Source organism: Balaenoptera ricei, chromosome 10 (assembly GCF_028023285.1).
Source record: "Balaenoptera ricei isolate mBalRic1 chromosome 10, mBalRic1.hap2, whole genome shotgun sequence".
Classification (NCBI taxonomy): Eukaryota; Metazoa; Chordata; class Mammalia; order Artiodactyla; family Balaenopteridae; genus Balaenoptera; species Balaenoptera ricei.
Genome location: NC_082648.1, coordinates 41,269,766 through 41,287,149, shown reverse-complemented (window position 1 = coordinate 41,287,149; position 17,384 = coordinate 41,269,766). Strand labels below are relative to the sequence as shown.

Below are 17,384 nucleotides of genomic sequence, written 5' to 3'. Positions count from 1 at the left end.
GGATATTGGCCTGTAGTTTTCCTTTCTTGTAGTGTTTTCGTCTAGCTTTGGTATCAGGGTTATGCTTGCCTCATAGAATGAGTTGAGAAGTGTTCCCTCCTCTTCAAGTTTTTGGAAAGTTTGAAAAGGAGTGGCATTACTTCATTAAATGATTGATAGGATTAACCAGTAAGGCTTTTTTTCCTTTGGAGATTTTTGATTACTGATTCAATTTTATTTATTTATTTTTTAAAATTTATTTATTTATTTTTGGCTGTGTTGGGTCTTCATTGCTGCACGCAGGCTTGCTCTAGTTGTGGGGAGCGGGGGCTACTCTTTGTTGCGGTGGGCAGGCTTCTCATTGAAGTGGCTTCTCTTGTTGTGGAGCATGGGCTCTAGGCGTGCGTGGGCTCAGTAGTTGTGGCTCGCGGGTTCTAGAGTGCAGGCTCAGTAGTTGTGGTGCATGGGCTTAGTTGCTCCGCAGCATGTGGGATCTTCCTGGACCAGGGCTCAAACCCGTGTCCCCTGCATTGGCAGGCGGATTCTTAACCACTGGGCCACCAGGGAAGTCCTGATTCAATTTTATTACTAGCTATATAAGTCTATTCAGATTTTCTGTTTCTTCACGATTTAGTCTTGATAGGTTTTGTGTTTCTAGGAATTTGTCCCTTTTGTCTGGGTTATTCAATTTGTTGATATACAGTTTGTTCTGTTAGAATGGTAGCAATGTCTCCACTTTTATTTCTGATTTTAGTAGTTTGAGTCTTCCCTCTTTTTTTCTTAGTCTGTCTAGCTAAAGATTTGTCAATTTTGTTGATCTTCTCAAGGAACCAATTTTTGTTTTGGTTTTTCTCTAGTTTTCTTTATTTTATCTCTGCTCTAATCTTTATTATATCTTTCCTTCTGGTACCTTTGTGTTTAGTTCTTTTTCTAGTTCCTTAAGTTATAAAGTTAGTTTGTTATTTTGAGATGTTTCTTGGTTGTTTTTTTTTTTTTGGCCACACTGCACGGCTTGTGGGATTTTTAGTTCCCCGACCAGGGATTGAACCCAGGCCCCCCAGGCAGTGAGAGCACAGAGTCCTAACCACTGGACTGCTAGGGAATTCCCAATTTCTTGTTTTATTTTGTTTTTTTTAAGTACTTTTTACTTTTTAAATTTTTAGTTTTTTGGCCACTCTGTGTGGCATACAGGATCTTAATTCCTCAACCAGGGACTGAACTCATAGCTCCTGCATTGGGAGTGTGGAGTCTTAACCATTGGACCGCCAGGGAGGTCCTTGGTTTTTTTAATGTAGTGTTTGTAGCCATAAATTTCTCCCTTAGCACCACTTTTGCTGCATACCTTAAGTTTGATATGTTGTGTTTTGTTTTTCTTGGTCTCTAAGTATTTTCTAATTTCCCTTTTGATTTCTTTGATCCATTGGTTTAATTTCCACAATTTTGTGATTTTTTTTTTCCCCCAATTTTCTTTCTGATCCTGATTTCTAACTTTATCTTGTTGTGGTCAGAAAAAATACATGGTGTGATAGGTATCTTTTAAAATCTATTGACTAAGTTTGCAGCCTAACATATGGTCTGTCCTGGATAATGTCCCATATGCACTTGAAGAATGTATGTGCTGCTGTTTTTGGGGAGAGTGTTCTGTGTATGTCTGTTAGATCTAGTTAGTGTACTTTTTAAGTCCTACTTCCTTATCTTCTGTTTGATCTGTCTATTATTGTGAGTGGGGTATTGAAGTCTCCAACTATTACTGTAAAGCTGTCTATTTCTCTTTAATTCTGTTAGGTTTTGGCCTCATATATTTTGATGGCCTGTCATTAGGTGTGTAAATGTTTACAATTGCTATGTCTAATTTCTGTAGCTAGCCTTTTAAAATATATAATGTTCTTTTTTGTCTCTTGAAGTCTTTTTTGATTTCAAGTCTATTTTGTCTGCTATTAGTATAGCCATGCATGCTCTCTTTTGGTTACTGTTTGCATTGTATATCTTTTTCCATCCTTTCACTTTCAGCCTGTTTGGGTCTTTGGATCTCAGCCTCTTGTAGATAACATACAGTTGGATCATATGTTTTTATCCATTCTACAAATCTCTGTCTTTTCCTTAAGAGTTTAATCCATTTACACTTAAAGTAATTACAGATAAGGAGAGATTTACTTCTGTCACTTAATGCTATTTGTTTTTTATACAGGCATACCTTGTTTTATTGCACTTTGTAGATATTGCATTTTTTATATTGAAGGTTTGTGGCAGCCCTGTGTCAAGCAAGTCTGTTGACGCCATTTTCCCAACAGTATTTGCTTACTTCGTGTCTCTGTTACACGTTGGTAATTATGGCAGTATGTTGAACTTTTTCATTATCATTATATTTGTTATGGTGATATGTGATCAGTAATCTTTAGTATTACTACTACAACTCACTGAAGGCTCAAATGATGGTTAGCATTTTTTAGCAATAAGGTATTTTAAATTAAGGTATGTCCATTTTTTTTTAGACATAATGCTATTGCACATTTAATAGACTGTAGTGTAAACACAATTTTTATATGCACTGGGAAACCAAAACATTTGTGTGGCTCACTTTATTGTGATATTTGCTTTATTGAGATGGTCTGGAACTGAACCCACAGTATCTCCAAGTTATGCCTACTGTATATGCCTTATGGCTTTTTTGTCCCTCATTTCCTGCATTATACTGTCTTTTGTGCTTAGTTGATTTTTCATAGTGAAAAAATTTAAATTCCTTTTTCATTCATTTTTTGTATTAACATACAAAATTCGTCCCCTTTACAACTGCATCCTCATCCCTTTTGGTTGTTGATGTTACAAAATTAAATATTTATACATTGTGTGCCCCCCAAAAAGTAATAATTCTTTTAGATGCATTAGGCTCTTATACTATATAAAAAATAAGATTTGGAATTATAAGACAAAGTTATAGTAATACTAGGTTTTACACTAATTTTTTTTTCCCTGAGAATGTGTTAGTCTCCTAAATCATGTAGAAAGCAAAATGTGCAATTACAAACCATTGTTACAATACCAGCTTTTATAATTGCCCATGTATTTACTTTTATTGAGGTCTTTATTTCTCCATATGGCTTGAAGTTACTGTCTTGGAGGACTCCCTTGAGCCTTCCTCCTATGGCTGGTCTAGTGGTCACAAATCCCCTCAGCTTTTGTTTATCTGGAGATAATTAATTTCTCCTTCACTTTTTTGAAGGACATTCTTACTGGATATAGGATTCTTGGCTGACAGTTTTTTTCTTTTAGTACTTGGAATGTATCAGCTCACTGTCTTGTGGCCTCCAAAGTTTCTGTTGAGAAATCTCATGATCTTATTGAGGATCCCTTGTATGTGACAGTTTGCTTCTTGCTGCTTTCAGAATTCTGTCTTTGGCTTTTGAAAGTTTGAGTATGATACGTCTTTTTTTTTTTTTTTTTTTTAATACCATGATTTTAAGAATTGAGGTATAGTTGATGTACAATATTATATAAATTTCAGGTGTATGACAAAATGATTCACAATTTTTAAAGGTTATATTCCATTTATACTTATTATAAAATATTGGTTATATTCCCTGTGTTGTACTATATATCCTTGTAGCTTATTTATTTTATACATAGTAGTTTGTACCTCTTAATCCCCTACCCTTATCTTGCCCCTTACCCCTTCCCTCTCCCCACTGGTAACCACTAGTTTGTTGTCTGTATCTGTGAGTCTGTATCTATTTTGTTATATTCATTAATTTTATTTTTAAATTCCACATATAAGTGGTAACATACAGTATTTTAGCCTAATACCCTCCAAATTCATCTAGGTTGTTGCAAATGGCAAAATTTCCTTCTTTTTTATGACTGAGTTGTATTCCATCGTATATATACCACATCTTCTTTACCCATTCATCTGTTTTTTTTTTTTTTTTTAATTGAAGTATAGTTGGGGAGTTACTTGGTGGTCTAGTGGTTAGGATTTGGCGCTTTCACTGCCGTGGACCGGGTTCAATCCCTGGTCAGGGGACAGATCCTGCAAGCTGTGTGGTGTGGCAAAAAAAAAAGAAAAAAAAAAAAATAGAAGTATAGTTGATTTACAATGTTGTGTTAATTTCTGCTGTACAGCAAAGTGGTTCATTTATACACATATTACATTCTTCTTCATTTTCTTTTACATTATAGTTTATCAGAGGATATTGAATATAGTTCCCTGTGCTATACAGTAGGACCTTGTTGTTTATCAATTCTATATATAATAGTTTGCATCTGCTAACCCCAAACTCCCACTCCATCCCTCCCTCATCCCCCTCCCCCTTGGCAACCCTAAGTCTGTTCTTTATGTCTGTGAGTCTGTTTCTGTTTCGTAGATAAGTTCATTTGTGTCATATTTTAGATTCCACGTATAAATGATATCATATGATATTTGTCTTTGTCTGACTTAACTTCACTTAGTATGATAATCTCTAGGTCCATCCATGTTGCTGCAAATGACATTATTTTGTTCTTTTTTAATGGCTGAGTAGTATTCCATTGTATATATGTACCACATCTTCTTATCCATTCATCTGTCAGTGGACATTTAGGTTGTTTCCATGTTTTGGCTATTGTGAATAGTGCTGCTATAAACATTGGGGTGCATGTATCTTTTTGAACTATAGTTTTGTCCGGATGTATGCCCAGGAGTGGGGTTGCTGGATGATATGGCAACTCTATTTTTAGCTTTTTGAGGAACCTCCATACTGTTTTCCATAGTGGCTGCACCATCTTACATTCTCACCAACAGGTGGGAGGGTTCCCTTTTCTCCATACCCTTTCTAGCATTTGTTATTTGTAGACTTTTTAATGATGACCATTCTGACTGGTATGAGGTGGTACCTCTTTGTAGTTTTATTTGCATTTCTCTGATAAGTAGTGATGTTGAGCATCTTTTCATGTGCCTGTTGGCCATCTGTATGTCTTCTTTGGAGAAATGTGTATTTAGGTATTCTTCCCATGTTTGGATTGGGTTGTTTGTTTTTTTGTTGTTGAGTTGTATGAGCTGTTTTTATATTTTGGAAATTAAGCCCTTATCAGCCACATCATTTGCAAATATTTTCTCCTAGTCCTTAGGTTATCTTTTCGTTTTGTTTACTGTCTCCTTTGCTATGCAAAAGCTTGTATTTGATTAGGTCCATTTGTTTATTTTTGCTTTTATTTCTATTGCCTTGGGAGACTGACCTAAGAAAACCTTGGTATGTTTATGTCAGAGGATGTTTTGCTTATGTTCTCTTCTAGGAGTTTTATGGTATCATGTCTTATGGTTAAGTCTTTAAGCCATTTTGAGTTTATTTTTGTGTATGGTGTGAGGGTGTGTTCTAACTTCATTGAATTACATGTGGCTATCCAACTTTACCAACACCACTTGTTGAAGAGACTGTATATTCTTGCCTCCTTTGTCAAAGATTGACTGTAGGTATGTGTGTTTATTTATGGGCTCTCTATTCTGTTCCGTTGATCCAGATGTCTGAATTTGTGCCAGTACCACACTGATTACTGATAGCTTTGTAGTACTGTCTGAAGTCTGGGAGGGTTAAGTATGATATGTCTTGATGTGAGTCTCTTTGAGTTCATCCTGGAGTTCACTGAGCTTCTTGGATATCTATATTCATGTTTTTTCATCAGATTTGGAGAGTTCTGAGCTGCTGTACATTCACATATTCTCTGCCTCTTTCTCTTTCTTTTCATTTTCTGGAATTCCCACAGTGCATACATTGGTCTATTTGATGGTGTCCCATAGGTCCCTTAGGCTCAGTTCACTTGCTTCAGTCTTTTTTCTTTCTGTTCCTCAGACTTGATAATTTCCATTGTCCTATTTTCAAGTTTGCTGATTCTTCTGCCTGTTCAGATCTGCCTTTGAATCCCTCCAGTGCATTTTTCATTTCAGTTATTGTACTTTTCAGCTCCAGGATTTCTTTCTGGTTTCTTTTAAAGTTTTTAATCTCTTTTTTGATACTTTCGTTTTGTTCACATGTTGTTTTCTTGACTTTTTGACATCTTCATTTCCTTGAGTATCTTTAAGGCAGTTAATGTCTTTGCCTAGTAGATCTGCCATTGGGTCTTTTTCAGGGACAGTTTCTGTTGATTTTTTTTTTTTCCTTTGAATGGGCTATACTTTCCTGTTTCTTTATGTGCCTTGTGATTTTTTTGTTGAAGACTGGACATTTGAATTTAATAACATGGTAACTCTGGAAATCAGATTCTCTCCCTTTCCTGGGGTTTGCTGGGATTTTTTTTTTTTTTTTTTGGTTTTATTTTTTTGTTTTTGTTTTTTGTATATTTGGGGTGGGGGCTTGATTTTAAAGGATATTTATATGCTGAGGGTCAGCTTGATGTGTAAAATTAAGGTCTTCTCAGTTCTTATCTGAGCCTTTTCCTGGACATTTCTGTAGGGACAGTGTTTTTTTTTAATGTTCTACTCTAATATCTGGCTCCCAAAGGGAGAAAAAGCAAAAAATGAAGTGGGGGAGGAAGGGGGCTGGCCGTTTTATATCCAGGGAAGTCACTTCAGCCAGAGGGGGGAGGGGATTGCAACAATGGAGGGAGGTGCAACAACAATAGCTCTGTGCTAACAACAGTACCTCTGTGATCGAAAGCAGCAGTCAGCGATCAGACCACAGATCTCCCATATTTGGAAAATAGAGCCCTTTTTGCCTAACCAGGGTCCCCCAAGCTGTGTGCAAGCGACTCCAGGAACAGGTACACAGCTGACTGGGGCTGAGAGCTGAAACTGAGGGAAGTTAACCTCAATTTATTGTCCAGGGCTTACCCTGGCAGCTGCAAGCCTTCAGCGGACTGCAGAGTTCCAAAATAGTTATGTCAGACAGATTCTGCCTTTGCAGTTGTTGTCTAGATGGGACAGATTCCTGGTGCTTCCTACTCTGCTGTCTTCACAGAATCTTCCTCCTTTTTTAAGGCTAAATGGTATTTCATTGTATATATAGACCACATTTTTTTTAATCCATTCATTTATTGATGGACACTTGGGTTGCTTTCATACCTTAGGTATTGTGAAAAGTGCTGCAAAGAACATGGGAGTTCGGATGCCTCTTTGAGATCTTGTGATGCTTGATTGAAGGTTTAAAAAATCTTATCTCTCCTGATGGTAATAATTATCAGTCTCATGTTAGAGTAACCACCTGGTTATGGGCTATCCCAAACTCCCAATGTCACAGCAAACACAGTCTACTCATTTCAGTGTTTTTTTTCCATTTGATAAATTACCTGAAGTGAAAAGATGCTATTTGCTTCATTCTAGGCATGCCAGGCTGCCAAGAAAACAAAAGCAGATGACCGAGGAGCAGATGAAAACACTTCGGAGCAGACAATCCTTAATATGATTTCCCAGAGCTCTTCAGATACAACTATTGCAGGTTTAATGAGTATGTCAGCTTCTTCTACCACAAGTGCAGTGCCTTCCCTTCCAGCCACTGAAGAGTCAACCAGTAACTTAAGCAATGTGGAGATGTTGCCCAGTGAGCGTTGGCTGTCCTCCCACCCTCCTTTTAAGGTAGAACCTGCTCAGGGTCATCGGACTAGTGAGAATTTAGCACTTATAGGAGTTGATCATTCCTTGCAACAGGACGGTTCAAATGCATTTGTTTCCCAGAAGCAGAATAGTAAGAGTGTGCCATCAGCTAAAGTATCACTGAAAGAATACCGTGCAAAGCATGCGGAAGAGTTGGCTGCCCAGAAGAGGCAACTGGAGAACCTGGAGGCCAATGTGAAGTCGCAGTACGCCTACGCCGCCCAGAATCTCCTGTCTCACCATGACAGCCATGCTTCCGTCCTTCTGAAAATGCCCATAGAGGGCTCAGAAAACCCTGAGCGGCCTTTTCTGGAAAAGACTGACAAAACAGCTCTCAAAATGAGAATCCCAGTGACAAGTGGAGATAAAGCTGCCACTTCAAAACCAGAGGAGATAAAAATGCGCATTAAAGTTCACACTGCAGCTGACAAGCACAATTCTGTAGATGACAGTGTCACAAAGAGCCGCGAGCACAAAGACAAGCACAAGACTCACCCATCTAATCATCATCATCATCATAATCACCACTCACACAAACACACTCACTCACAGCTTCCAGCTAGTACTGGGAACAAACGTCCAGGTGATCCAAAACATAGTAGCCAGACAAGCACCTTAGCACACAAACCCTATAGCTTGTCTAGCTCTTTCTCCTCTTCCAGTTCTTCTCGTAAAAGGCCCCTCCCTGAAGAGACTGGAGGGGCAGTGTTTGATCATTCAGCCAAGACTGCCAAGAATACTAAATCCTCTTCCATAAATTTCTCCTTCCCTCCTCTTCCTACAATGGCCCAGTTGCCTGGGCATAGCTCAGACACAAGTGGCCTTACTTTTTCACAGCCCAGCTGTAAAACTCGAGTTCCTCACATGAAATTGGATAAAGGCTCCACTGGGGCCAATGGTCACAATGCAACCCAGACCATAGACTATCAAGATACTGTGAATATGCTTCACTCCCTTCTCAATGCCCAAGGTGTTCAGCCTACTCAGCCACCTGCGTTTGAATATGTTCATTCTTATGGAGAATATCTGAATCCACGGGCTGGTGGAATGTCCTCCAGACCTGGCAATACAGACAAACCCCGGCTACCACCTCTACCGTCAGAACCTCCTCCACCACTTCCACCCCTTCCCAAGTAAAAAAGAAAAAGACGAGTAGAAAAAAACTTCTTTAAAAACACACCTTTTTTTTTTTTTTTTTTTGAACTACTGATTCTGGACTAAGAAAATTACTTCCCTTATGACATATGTCACCCTTGTTGGACTAGGAGTAAATTTATATTGAGACATAGGTGGGAAGGTGGTAGAGGGCCTTGGTTATTATATCTCCTGCCTCAGAAATTTAACTATTTTATTATAGTTTTTACTGAGAGGTGAGAATGTGTTAAAGCTGTGAAGGATTCAGAATACTTTCTCTATTCTTGGCCTCTCCACCTCCTAATTAGGTTGATTAGAGTTGATATCTTCCCTCTTCTTGCCAGGACTGAAGTATGGAGGGTTTGTTTTATCAAACAGTTGTGGATCCCTTTGGTGTTTAATATATCAGAAGAGAGGAAGTATTTAAACGTTGAAATCTTTTAAGAGACTTTTAAAAAATAATTTAAAGAAAGTAAGTTATCTGTTTAGTTTTTTTTATATAATTGGGGAAGGGATAGGGATTTTGCTGTGTGTATGAGATACACAGCAGTGAGTCCTGGGGGGTGGGATTGGAGGGTGGGGGGTGTGTGTGTAGGGGGGATGGGAGGATAGGATTTTGGCTGTGAGTTCTGAGATCGGCTCTGGCCACTTGAAGTGTTTCGACCTTTAAGTGTGTATGTAAGTGTGGGTGTGTGTGTTTTTAGTGTGTGTGTTTAAAAATCACGTTTTATCTTTCCTTCCCTGTACTTCACCATTTTTACTTCCTAACAGTCTACTAGAGAGAACACGGTGTGGCCTTTAAAACATAAAGGAAGGAAGAGGCCTGTATTTGACATTTCTCTTTCTTTATGTTGTAGTTGAGGGTAGCCTTCTAAATTCTAGTTTGGGCAGGTGCAGCCAATGGTCTGACTCTGGACTCCATTATAAAAACTTCCTTTTTACCCCCTTTTTCCTTTTGATATAGAACAAAGGTGGGGTTGAGGAAGAAGGCTGAAGAGCTAGGCTGGCTTCTGCCCTACAGAATTGGGTGTGCTTTTTTTTCACATTGGGCTTTGGGAAGGTGTTCAAGTAAGAGCGGTCTCAGGGTCTCTGAAGGGAAGGGGGATGTGCTATCCTTCCTTTGAAAAGCCCAGACCATATGTGAGAATAGATCTGGGAGAAGCCATCGAGCTAAAGGATACTGAAAACAATGAAAACTGTGATTGGGAATTTTTAAGACATTGTATTTTAAATTATATTATGAACGTAAGACTTGATTTTTATCCGTATATCTGAAGGGAGGCAGCTGCATCCTCAATTTTTGCAGCCTATATGACTTCAGAGATTGGAGCTTACGAATTTAACAGTGCTGGTGCCATGAGGGTGAGCAAGCCTAGCCTTCAGATACTGTTATGTTTAGATTGTGCATCTTTGGTGGTTTTAGCTTCTAGGCAGAAGTTCTTCTGTAGATTTCTAAGAGTCCTTTAGAAAAATGGATCAGGAGTCCTGTTCTTATGGGTGCTTAATTATCCCATATTTTAGGAGTGAACATTTTTGAGGAAAGAAATCTTTCAAGGGGCTAGAAAGAATTCTAAGCGAAGTTGTCCAGCTGAAAATGCCACCTAGCCACAGATCATTTAATGTTGTATTTTTTCAGTCTTCATGGTGTTTTTTGCCATGGAAAAGGTGATGCAATTTGAATTTGTCTTCTTGATTTTAATGCAGCTTCTTTCACACCAAATATTCTTTGTGGATAAATTGAATTTTTTCATTGGAAGTCATAGGGAGATAGGAGTTGTACATGTGCTGCTGCTTGCCAGGAACAGGTTGGGGAGAAAACTGAGGCAGTTGAAATTGATGATGCACTGGCCTAATATAGGAGGGAATTTGTTCAGTAAGCCTTAACTGAAGGTGAATTAGTGTCCTGCACTTCTGCATATTTGAACTGTCTGGAGTGCCTGCCATTGCTGTGTAAAGTGAGCTCTGTGCTGATTGATACACCAGTAATACTTTTGACTTGGAATGTCACTTTACTTTTATGGATGACATTTTCCTCTTTCTCCTTGATATTTTCTGTGTTGTGCTAGGTAATTGGTAATTGGTAGATGCGTGGTGTGTTTACTAAATTTAGGCTATTTGTTTAGATTTTGTTTGGCGGAGTCAGCTTTCCCTTCTGACCTTCCCAAAAGGTTATTTAGTTTGCATCTGTAGCTTGTGGAATTGATGATCCCTGATTTATGAAAATGTCTTTTACAGCTTTCAGTTTTTCTCATCAAATGTCACATATTTTCTAATCACATTCACCCTCTCACCACAGAGATACATATCCACTTGGCCTCAGCAGTTCTCCATGGCAGTCTGTAGTTCCTTAGAACTTTGTCAGGAGTGACCGTGAAAAAAGTGCTTACTAGAGCCTAAGAGCTGCTTTACGCTGCATAGTCTGGCCTTTGCACTAGTAGATCATTGCTGATATAGGTCAATTTAGAGACTTTTTTATATTAGTGCCTCCTGATACTGTTTTAAGATACCTACGGTGTCCACTTTTATATCTATGCATATGTCATGAAACTTCTTATGGGCTCTGCATGAAGCTGCTTGCTGCATTGTCTTTGGGTTAGCAGATGTGCCTGTCAGCTAGCATGCATATTGTCCAAACTCCATAAGCTTAGGCTTCAGAAGATTGTGTGGTTTCTAAACGCTGTGTCTTCTCTTGCCCTCACCACTTCACAGGGTGAGAAACAGGATTTATACATGCAAAGTTAGTCTAGTAAACATGGCTTTTTTTCCCCTCCTTTTAACCTTATCAAGGATAAGTGGTGGTAAGCAGGCCTGGAGCCTCAAGTTCTGTAAATTTCATTCCTAAAACTTTGCTTGAATCTCGTGTTGGCAAAAACAAATACCTGTGAATTGTCCTTAGGGCTTTTAATCAGATACCTGTGTTGCTGTTAGCTGAACTCTAGTGAAGCATTAATCTAAAGCTGCATTGGTCTTCTGAAGTATCAGTTATGCTTTTTGGGTTTAGAAAATACGTAGGAATTAGTCTAGTCTTTTCACTTGAATCGGTATGTTTCCATATCTGAGACCCTCAGCTTCCTCTTTTTTTTTTTTTTTAAATGATTTTAGTGTTTTGATTTAATGTATCCTTTTACATAGTTCTGTATTATTGGCTTCACCAATATTGATAGAAAAAATTTAAATCTCCAGTTGGAAACAGCAATGGATTAGGATATAGAAATAAAATCATGGTAACATCAGTGCTGGATTTACTTAAGCCTCTGCTACTTAATTCCCCATATTGAAAATCCATACCCCTTATGCCTTGTTTCTGGACAAAGGCAATTAGAGGAGTCTTATCCCAGTATGGTTGGATTTTAAACATAATCTGTGTTTCCCGCAGAAACACAGGACTGTGGGAACTTGGGAACTGATTAAATGTTAAAAGGATTAGTTTTTTGTTGATGATCTATTTTGATACTAATACCAAGAAAAGGGATTCTAGGACATCTTGAAGTTGGAATACAAATATTATTCTCTTGGGTTTGGGAGAATTTAAGCAGTCTATGCAACCCTTCACATGGTGAGAAATAAGCCCTCTGCAGTCCCACGAAACTTTCAGTGACTTTGATGCCTCCCCAAATTTCTTGTGTTGCTGCTTGTTAACACCCAGCTTTTAACTGAGTGTTTGTTCCTGGTGGTTTAAAAAATGTTCATGTTGTATCACACTTTCCAGCTTTATCTTTTTATCCCTCTGTGGGATAAAAAGCATGGTACTATAATCCTGCCTGATAGAGTGGTCTGGAGTGAGAATTATTTTTTAAGTGGGAGACCCTTCCATTTTAATGTTTCTAAAGTTTTTAGTATGAACTTCGCATTGGAAAAGGGAGGGCAAAAAAGGAACGTTTACTAAAAAGTGGTGTCTACTCTTCCCCTTTATGAGTGTGTATTCATGGTGAATGAAAAGAAGAGAAAGACTTGACAGCATGCTAATTGAAGCCAGAGCAAGTATGTCTCCATCAGGTTATCAGGAACTCTTCAGTTGAAAGCTGAGGCCTTAACTGATTAGTGGTTGATCACATTGGAATTGGTTATAAGATGGAAGTGCTGGCTGGGTTAAGCACCCAAAGAAAAGAATGCAGCCGACTAACTTAGTGTTAACCTAGGTTTCTGGATTTGAAACTGACCTCTCCACCCTACTCCACACACCTAAAACTGTTTTCTTATCAGACCAAAGAGCAAAGAAGGAAAAAAAATGTAAAACACTTTACCAATCTATGTCACTCAGGTACAATTTTGTGGTGATATTTTTGTCTGTTTTCTTTGTATGGCTCTTAAGAGTCCTTTCCTAGCATATTATTCTGCTCTTGCCTCTGTCCTCCTTGGGGCACCTCAGTTCTGGATGCTACCCCTGGGATCTCTACTGCTGTTATGTGAATGGTAAGATACAAGTGACCATTATAGTAAGGGCTCTTTGTAACACGTTAAAAAATTTTTTTTAAAAATTTAAAAAAGGATGTTGTATACATTTTATAGTCTGGCTATCAGTTTGATATCTTGCTGTCAAGTATGTTTCTCAATCTGTATTTATCCATCCCATCAATAAATGTTAATGATAAAACAATCATCTGGTTATTGTTTATATGTACTGAGTCTTCAAGTTAGTCTTTAACTGTCATTTGATTGATAATGATAATAGTTTTGTTTTAGTTTTGGTAATACAGTATGCACTTTCTTACTGCACAAGATCCTATGGGAATTGAGTTCACTGGAAATACCTAACTAAGATTTGATCATTACAGTGAACCTGATAGTATAAAGTCTGATGTGGCAGAGGGGAAAAAACCCTCATTCTGTATTGTCGCATGGATACCTGGAAGGGTGACTGGTACACAGAAAAATACATAGCTCTAACAGATGATAGCAACGTGTACTGCTTATCTAGCAAGCACTATCAATGATTCATAATTGTATATTTGGTTCTTTGAAATGTTGGTATAGACAGCAGTGCTTTTGGAAGAAAAAATTAATAGCCTTGGTGGTGCCTGGAAAAGCTGATAGGGAATACTCACCCTTTTCTTGGGACATAATAAAACCACACACAGAAGGTAAATCTTGCAAATTACCCATTTAAATGGAAAGAATTTTTATGCTATAATGCTCAAATTATAAAAAAATAAGTTAGGAGTAGCTATAGTTTAAAAACTCTAAAAGGAACAAAAGATAAATTTAACAGAATGTTCAACACTTCTGAAAAAAAATCACTTGAGTCTTGAGTTCTGTTCATTCCGTCCTTCCATTTTCTGAAATAAGACAACTTAAGATTTTTGTTTGCTGTGCCTCTCCTGAAACTTTTGTGGAAGCTGCTGATGTTTTAGGAATTTTGGTCTGGTTTGAATGGAAGAATAGAGAAGTAGTAAATGAACGATGTGAGAATGGATGATATTATAAATTTATTATAGAGTCATAAATAGTCATTTGCTTTTGTTAAAAGAGATATCAACTGTGTCATCCTTGGCAATAGATGAGGTATAAATCAATATAAACTTCCGAACAGCTGGATCCCCAATTATAGAGGTTTGTTAAACTAACTGGTGTAGAGCTAGGTTTCGTCTTATGATCAGTAAATCATCCTGGTCTCTCTGACACTTTTGAGAGCCAATAAGATTGGCTTGATCTCTGTCATTCAACTTTCTGTAGAAAGTTTGAAGCCCTTTCTATGACTTCTGTGGATTCCCTTAGAGGCTTGTATTTATTGTAATCTCTAGCTCTGGCACCTACTTCTGCTGAATTGATTTGGGGGGCCTGCTTCTGTTGAATTGATTTGATTTGTGGATTGTCACATGTCTCGTGCTACCTTTTTTGCATTGTGGAATCTTAACCCCTTTTCTTAATTTCACATAACACTCAAAACCAACAGGTAGCCAAAAAATCACAGTGATGAAAAGTTAAAATTGAAAACTAGATTCATCTTTTCTGAAAAGTAGTTTCAGGCGCTTCCCTGCTTTTCATTTATCCCTTCATTAGAAAATAGTATCTACCAAGTACTATATACTGTTTACAGAAGATAATATGGCAGTAAACAAAGCAAGCATCTTGCCCTCATAGAACTTACATTCTAGTTGTAGGGGAGACAAGTAAAACATAATATGCTAGATAAGTACTTTGAATATAAGAATGTAAAGCAGGGAAGGAGGGACAGGGATTTTGTGTGTGCATGTAGGTAAGTAGGATTGTTGAAATTGGAAATAAGATGGCTAGGGAGGAAGGCCTTACGAAATCACAGTTCAGCAAAGACCTGAAAGAGGTGAGAGAGCAAGCCACAGGAATATTTGTGGGTAAGATCATTCCAGGAAACAAGTGCAAAGGTTCTGAGGTGAGAAGATACTAGCATGTTTGAGAAAGAGCAAGGAGGCCAGTGTAGCTAGTATAGAATTGAGTGAGGAGGAGAGAGTAAGTAGTAGGATAATGTGGTTAGAGAAGCAGCAAAAGGCCAGATACAGTAGGGCCTTGTAAGCCATTATAAAGACAGTGAAATGGAGCATCATTGACAAGTGTTGAGTAGAGAAGTAACATGATCTAGCTTGGGTTTTAAAATGATCATTTGGCGGGGAATTCCCTGGCAGTCCAGTGGTCAGGACTTGGTGCTTTCACTGCCAGGGCCTTGGTTCAATCCCAGGTAGGGGAACTAAGATCCTGCACCATTGCAAGCAGCGAGGCATGGACAAAAAAAAAAATGTTCATTTGGCTTCTTTGTTGAAAAATGGACTACATAGAGTCAAGGGTAAGGAGACTCTCACAATAATTAAGGGAACAGATGAGAGTGGCTTGGACCAGGTTGGAAGCGCTGAAGGTATTGAAGTTACATATCTTGAAGTTGGAGCCAGTAGGATCTGCTATAAGGTTGGAAGAGAAGTCGAGGATGACTCCCAGTGTTTGGCCCAAGAAACTGGAAGGAAAAAAGATGAGGATGACTATAGAAAGTGCAGGATTTTGGCATTTATTTATCTCTTCTCTCTCTCTGTCTCTCACACAAACACACTTTTTCTCTGGGATTAGCCCCCAAAACTCCGAGTTAAAAATTCTCTTTCCTTTAAGAATTCATCTTTCCTAACCGCTGCTTACGAACAGCCTCAGGTCTACTTTAACCTATTCAGTAGCTAGCAAAGTGTTCACTGGATTAAAAACAGCCATCTACTTTGTTGAAAAGCACAAAGAATTTGCCAATATCTTGACCATTTAATATCTCTCCCCCCACTTAGAAGGAAGTGTTTTTTTTGTTTTTTTTTGGCTGCTTTGGGCCTTCGTTGCTGCGCACAGGCTTTCTCTAGTTGCAGTGAGCGGGGGCTGCTCTTCGTTGCAGTGCGAGGGCTTCTTATTGCAGTGGCTTCTCTTGTTGTGGAGCAGGGGCTCTAGGCGCGTGGGCTTCAGTAGTTATGGCTGGCGGGCTCTAGAGCGCAGGCCCTGTAGTTGTGGTGCCTGGGCTTAGTTGCTCCGCGGCATATGGGATCAAACTCGTGTCCCCTGCATTGGCAGGCGGATTCTTAACGACTGCGCCACTAGGGAAGTCCAGAAGTGGTTCTAAATAGCATTTTTTGGTCTGTTTTGGGCTTAGCGGAAAGATTTTTTTTTCCCCCAAGACCTTTAGTAGACGCTCTAATTAAAGCCTCTGTTGCATCTCTATCTAGTCCCTAATGCCTCTTTACATTGTTCCCTGTAGTAGTTTTAATATTCCTTTTTGATACCACTGCATTTGGTTGAAAATGCCCATATTTTCTGTAATGTGACTGCCTCTCCTAGTTTTGAGTTATAGAGTGTTTATAACAAATGTCTTTGTACCTCTTCTGAGGGTTGGAGTGTTTGCTTATGTACATAACTCATAGCTGCTATTTAATGGCTGTATTGCCTCCACAATCCCAAACTACTCTAGAATGTTTACTCCGAAAGAGCAGGTTTATTGTTCTTGTTCTCCCTGTATCCCCAGTGCCTGGCATTTAGGTGCTCAATAAATGAATGAATCTCATGAAAGGGCCTTCTAGGACTGCCGTAATCTCTGGGAAACAGCAGGTATAAGCTCTCCTTTACCCATTTCGGTTTTAATCACTTCTTATGCCTAAACTGCTGTTCTCCAGCTTTGTAGATTCTCTGCGCTCACCACTGAACCACGCTCACCACTGAAACACGCTCACCTGCTCATTGGTAATGGAGAAATAGCTTACTTAAATGAAACTGACAGCAGGTGAGAGCTTGGGAAGGATGGGATGCAAAAAAGATCCAGAAGGGTTATGGGGAGAAAATGTTGGTTCATGTCTACCAGAGGCGTGGTGGAGATGAAAGAAGGGAGAGATGCTTTTAATTAAAAATCCTTAGAGGATGATAAAATTGGGATTGTGTCTGCCATTTCTATATACCTGCATTATTTAGCATGGAATTGTAGAGAATTTTAGAGAATCAAGGCCTCAACTAGAACTCATATTTCCTGATTCTCAATCCAATGCTCTTCACTATATGAGAGGGAATAAAAGGGATAAAGAATGAGGGCGGGGTTCAAATTCGCTTTCTTCCCCTAATTACTAGATATGGGCTCATTCTGTTCCTCCATTATCTGTAAAATGGAGATTATAGCTTCTTCCTCTTAGGATTGTTCTGAAAATTAAATGTTTATATATGTAATTTCCCAGACTTAGTAAACACTCAAAAAATGTTTCCATCGGTGAACTGTTCACAAAACTAAAGCCTTTTC

General features: G+C 38.6%; 2 protein-coding genes across 2 annotated transcripts in view; one reads left to right on the top strand and one right to left on the bottom strand.

Annotated features, from left to right (window-relative positions):
• Positions 1-9,182, top strand: part of CCNT1 (cyclin T1) — a 28,831-nt gene extending 19,649 nt beyond the window's left edge. The window contains exon 9 of the mRNA XM_059935793.1: positions 7,265-9,182. Within this exon, the coding sequence (XP_059791776.1) occupies positions 7,265-8,671 (1,407 nt within the window). The 3' untranslated portion in view covers positions 8,672-9,182. The remainder of the gene's footprint in view (positions 1-7,264) is intronic.
• SPMIP11 (sperm microtubule inner protein 11) overlaps positions 1-17,384 on the bottom strand; it is a 107,562-nt gene that overhangs the window by 51,959 nt on the left and 38,219 nt on the right.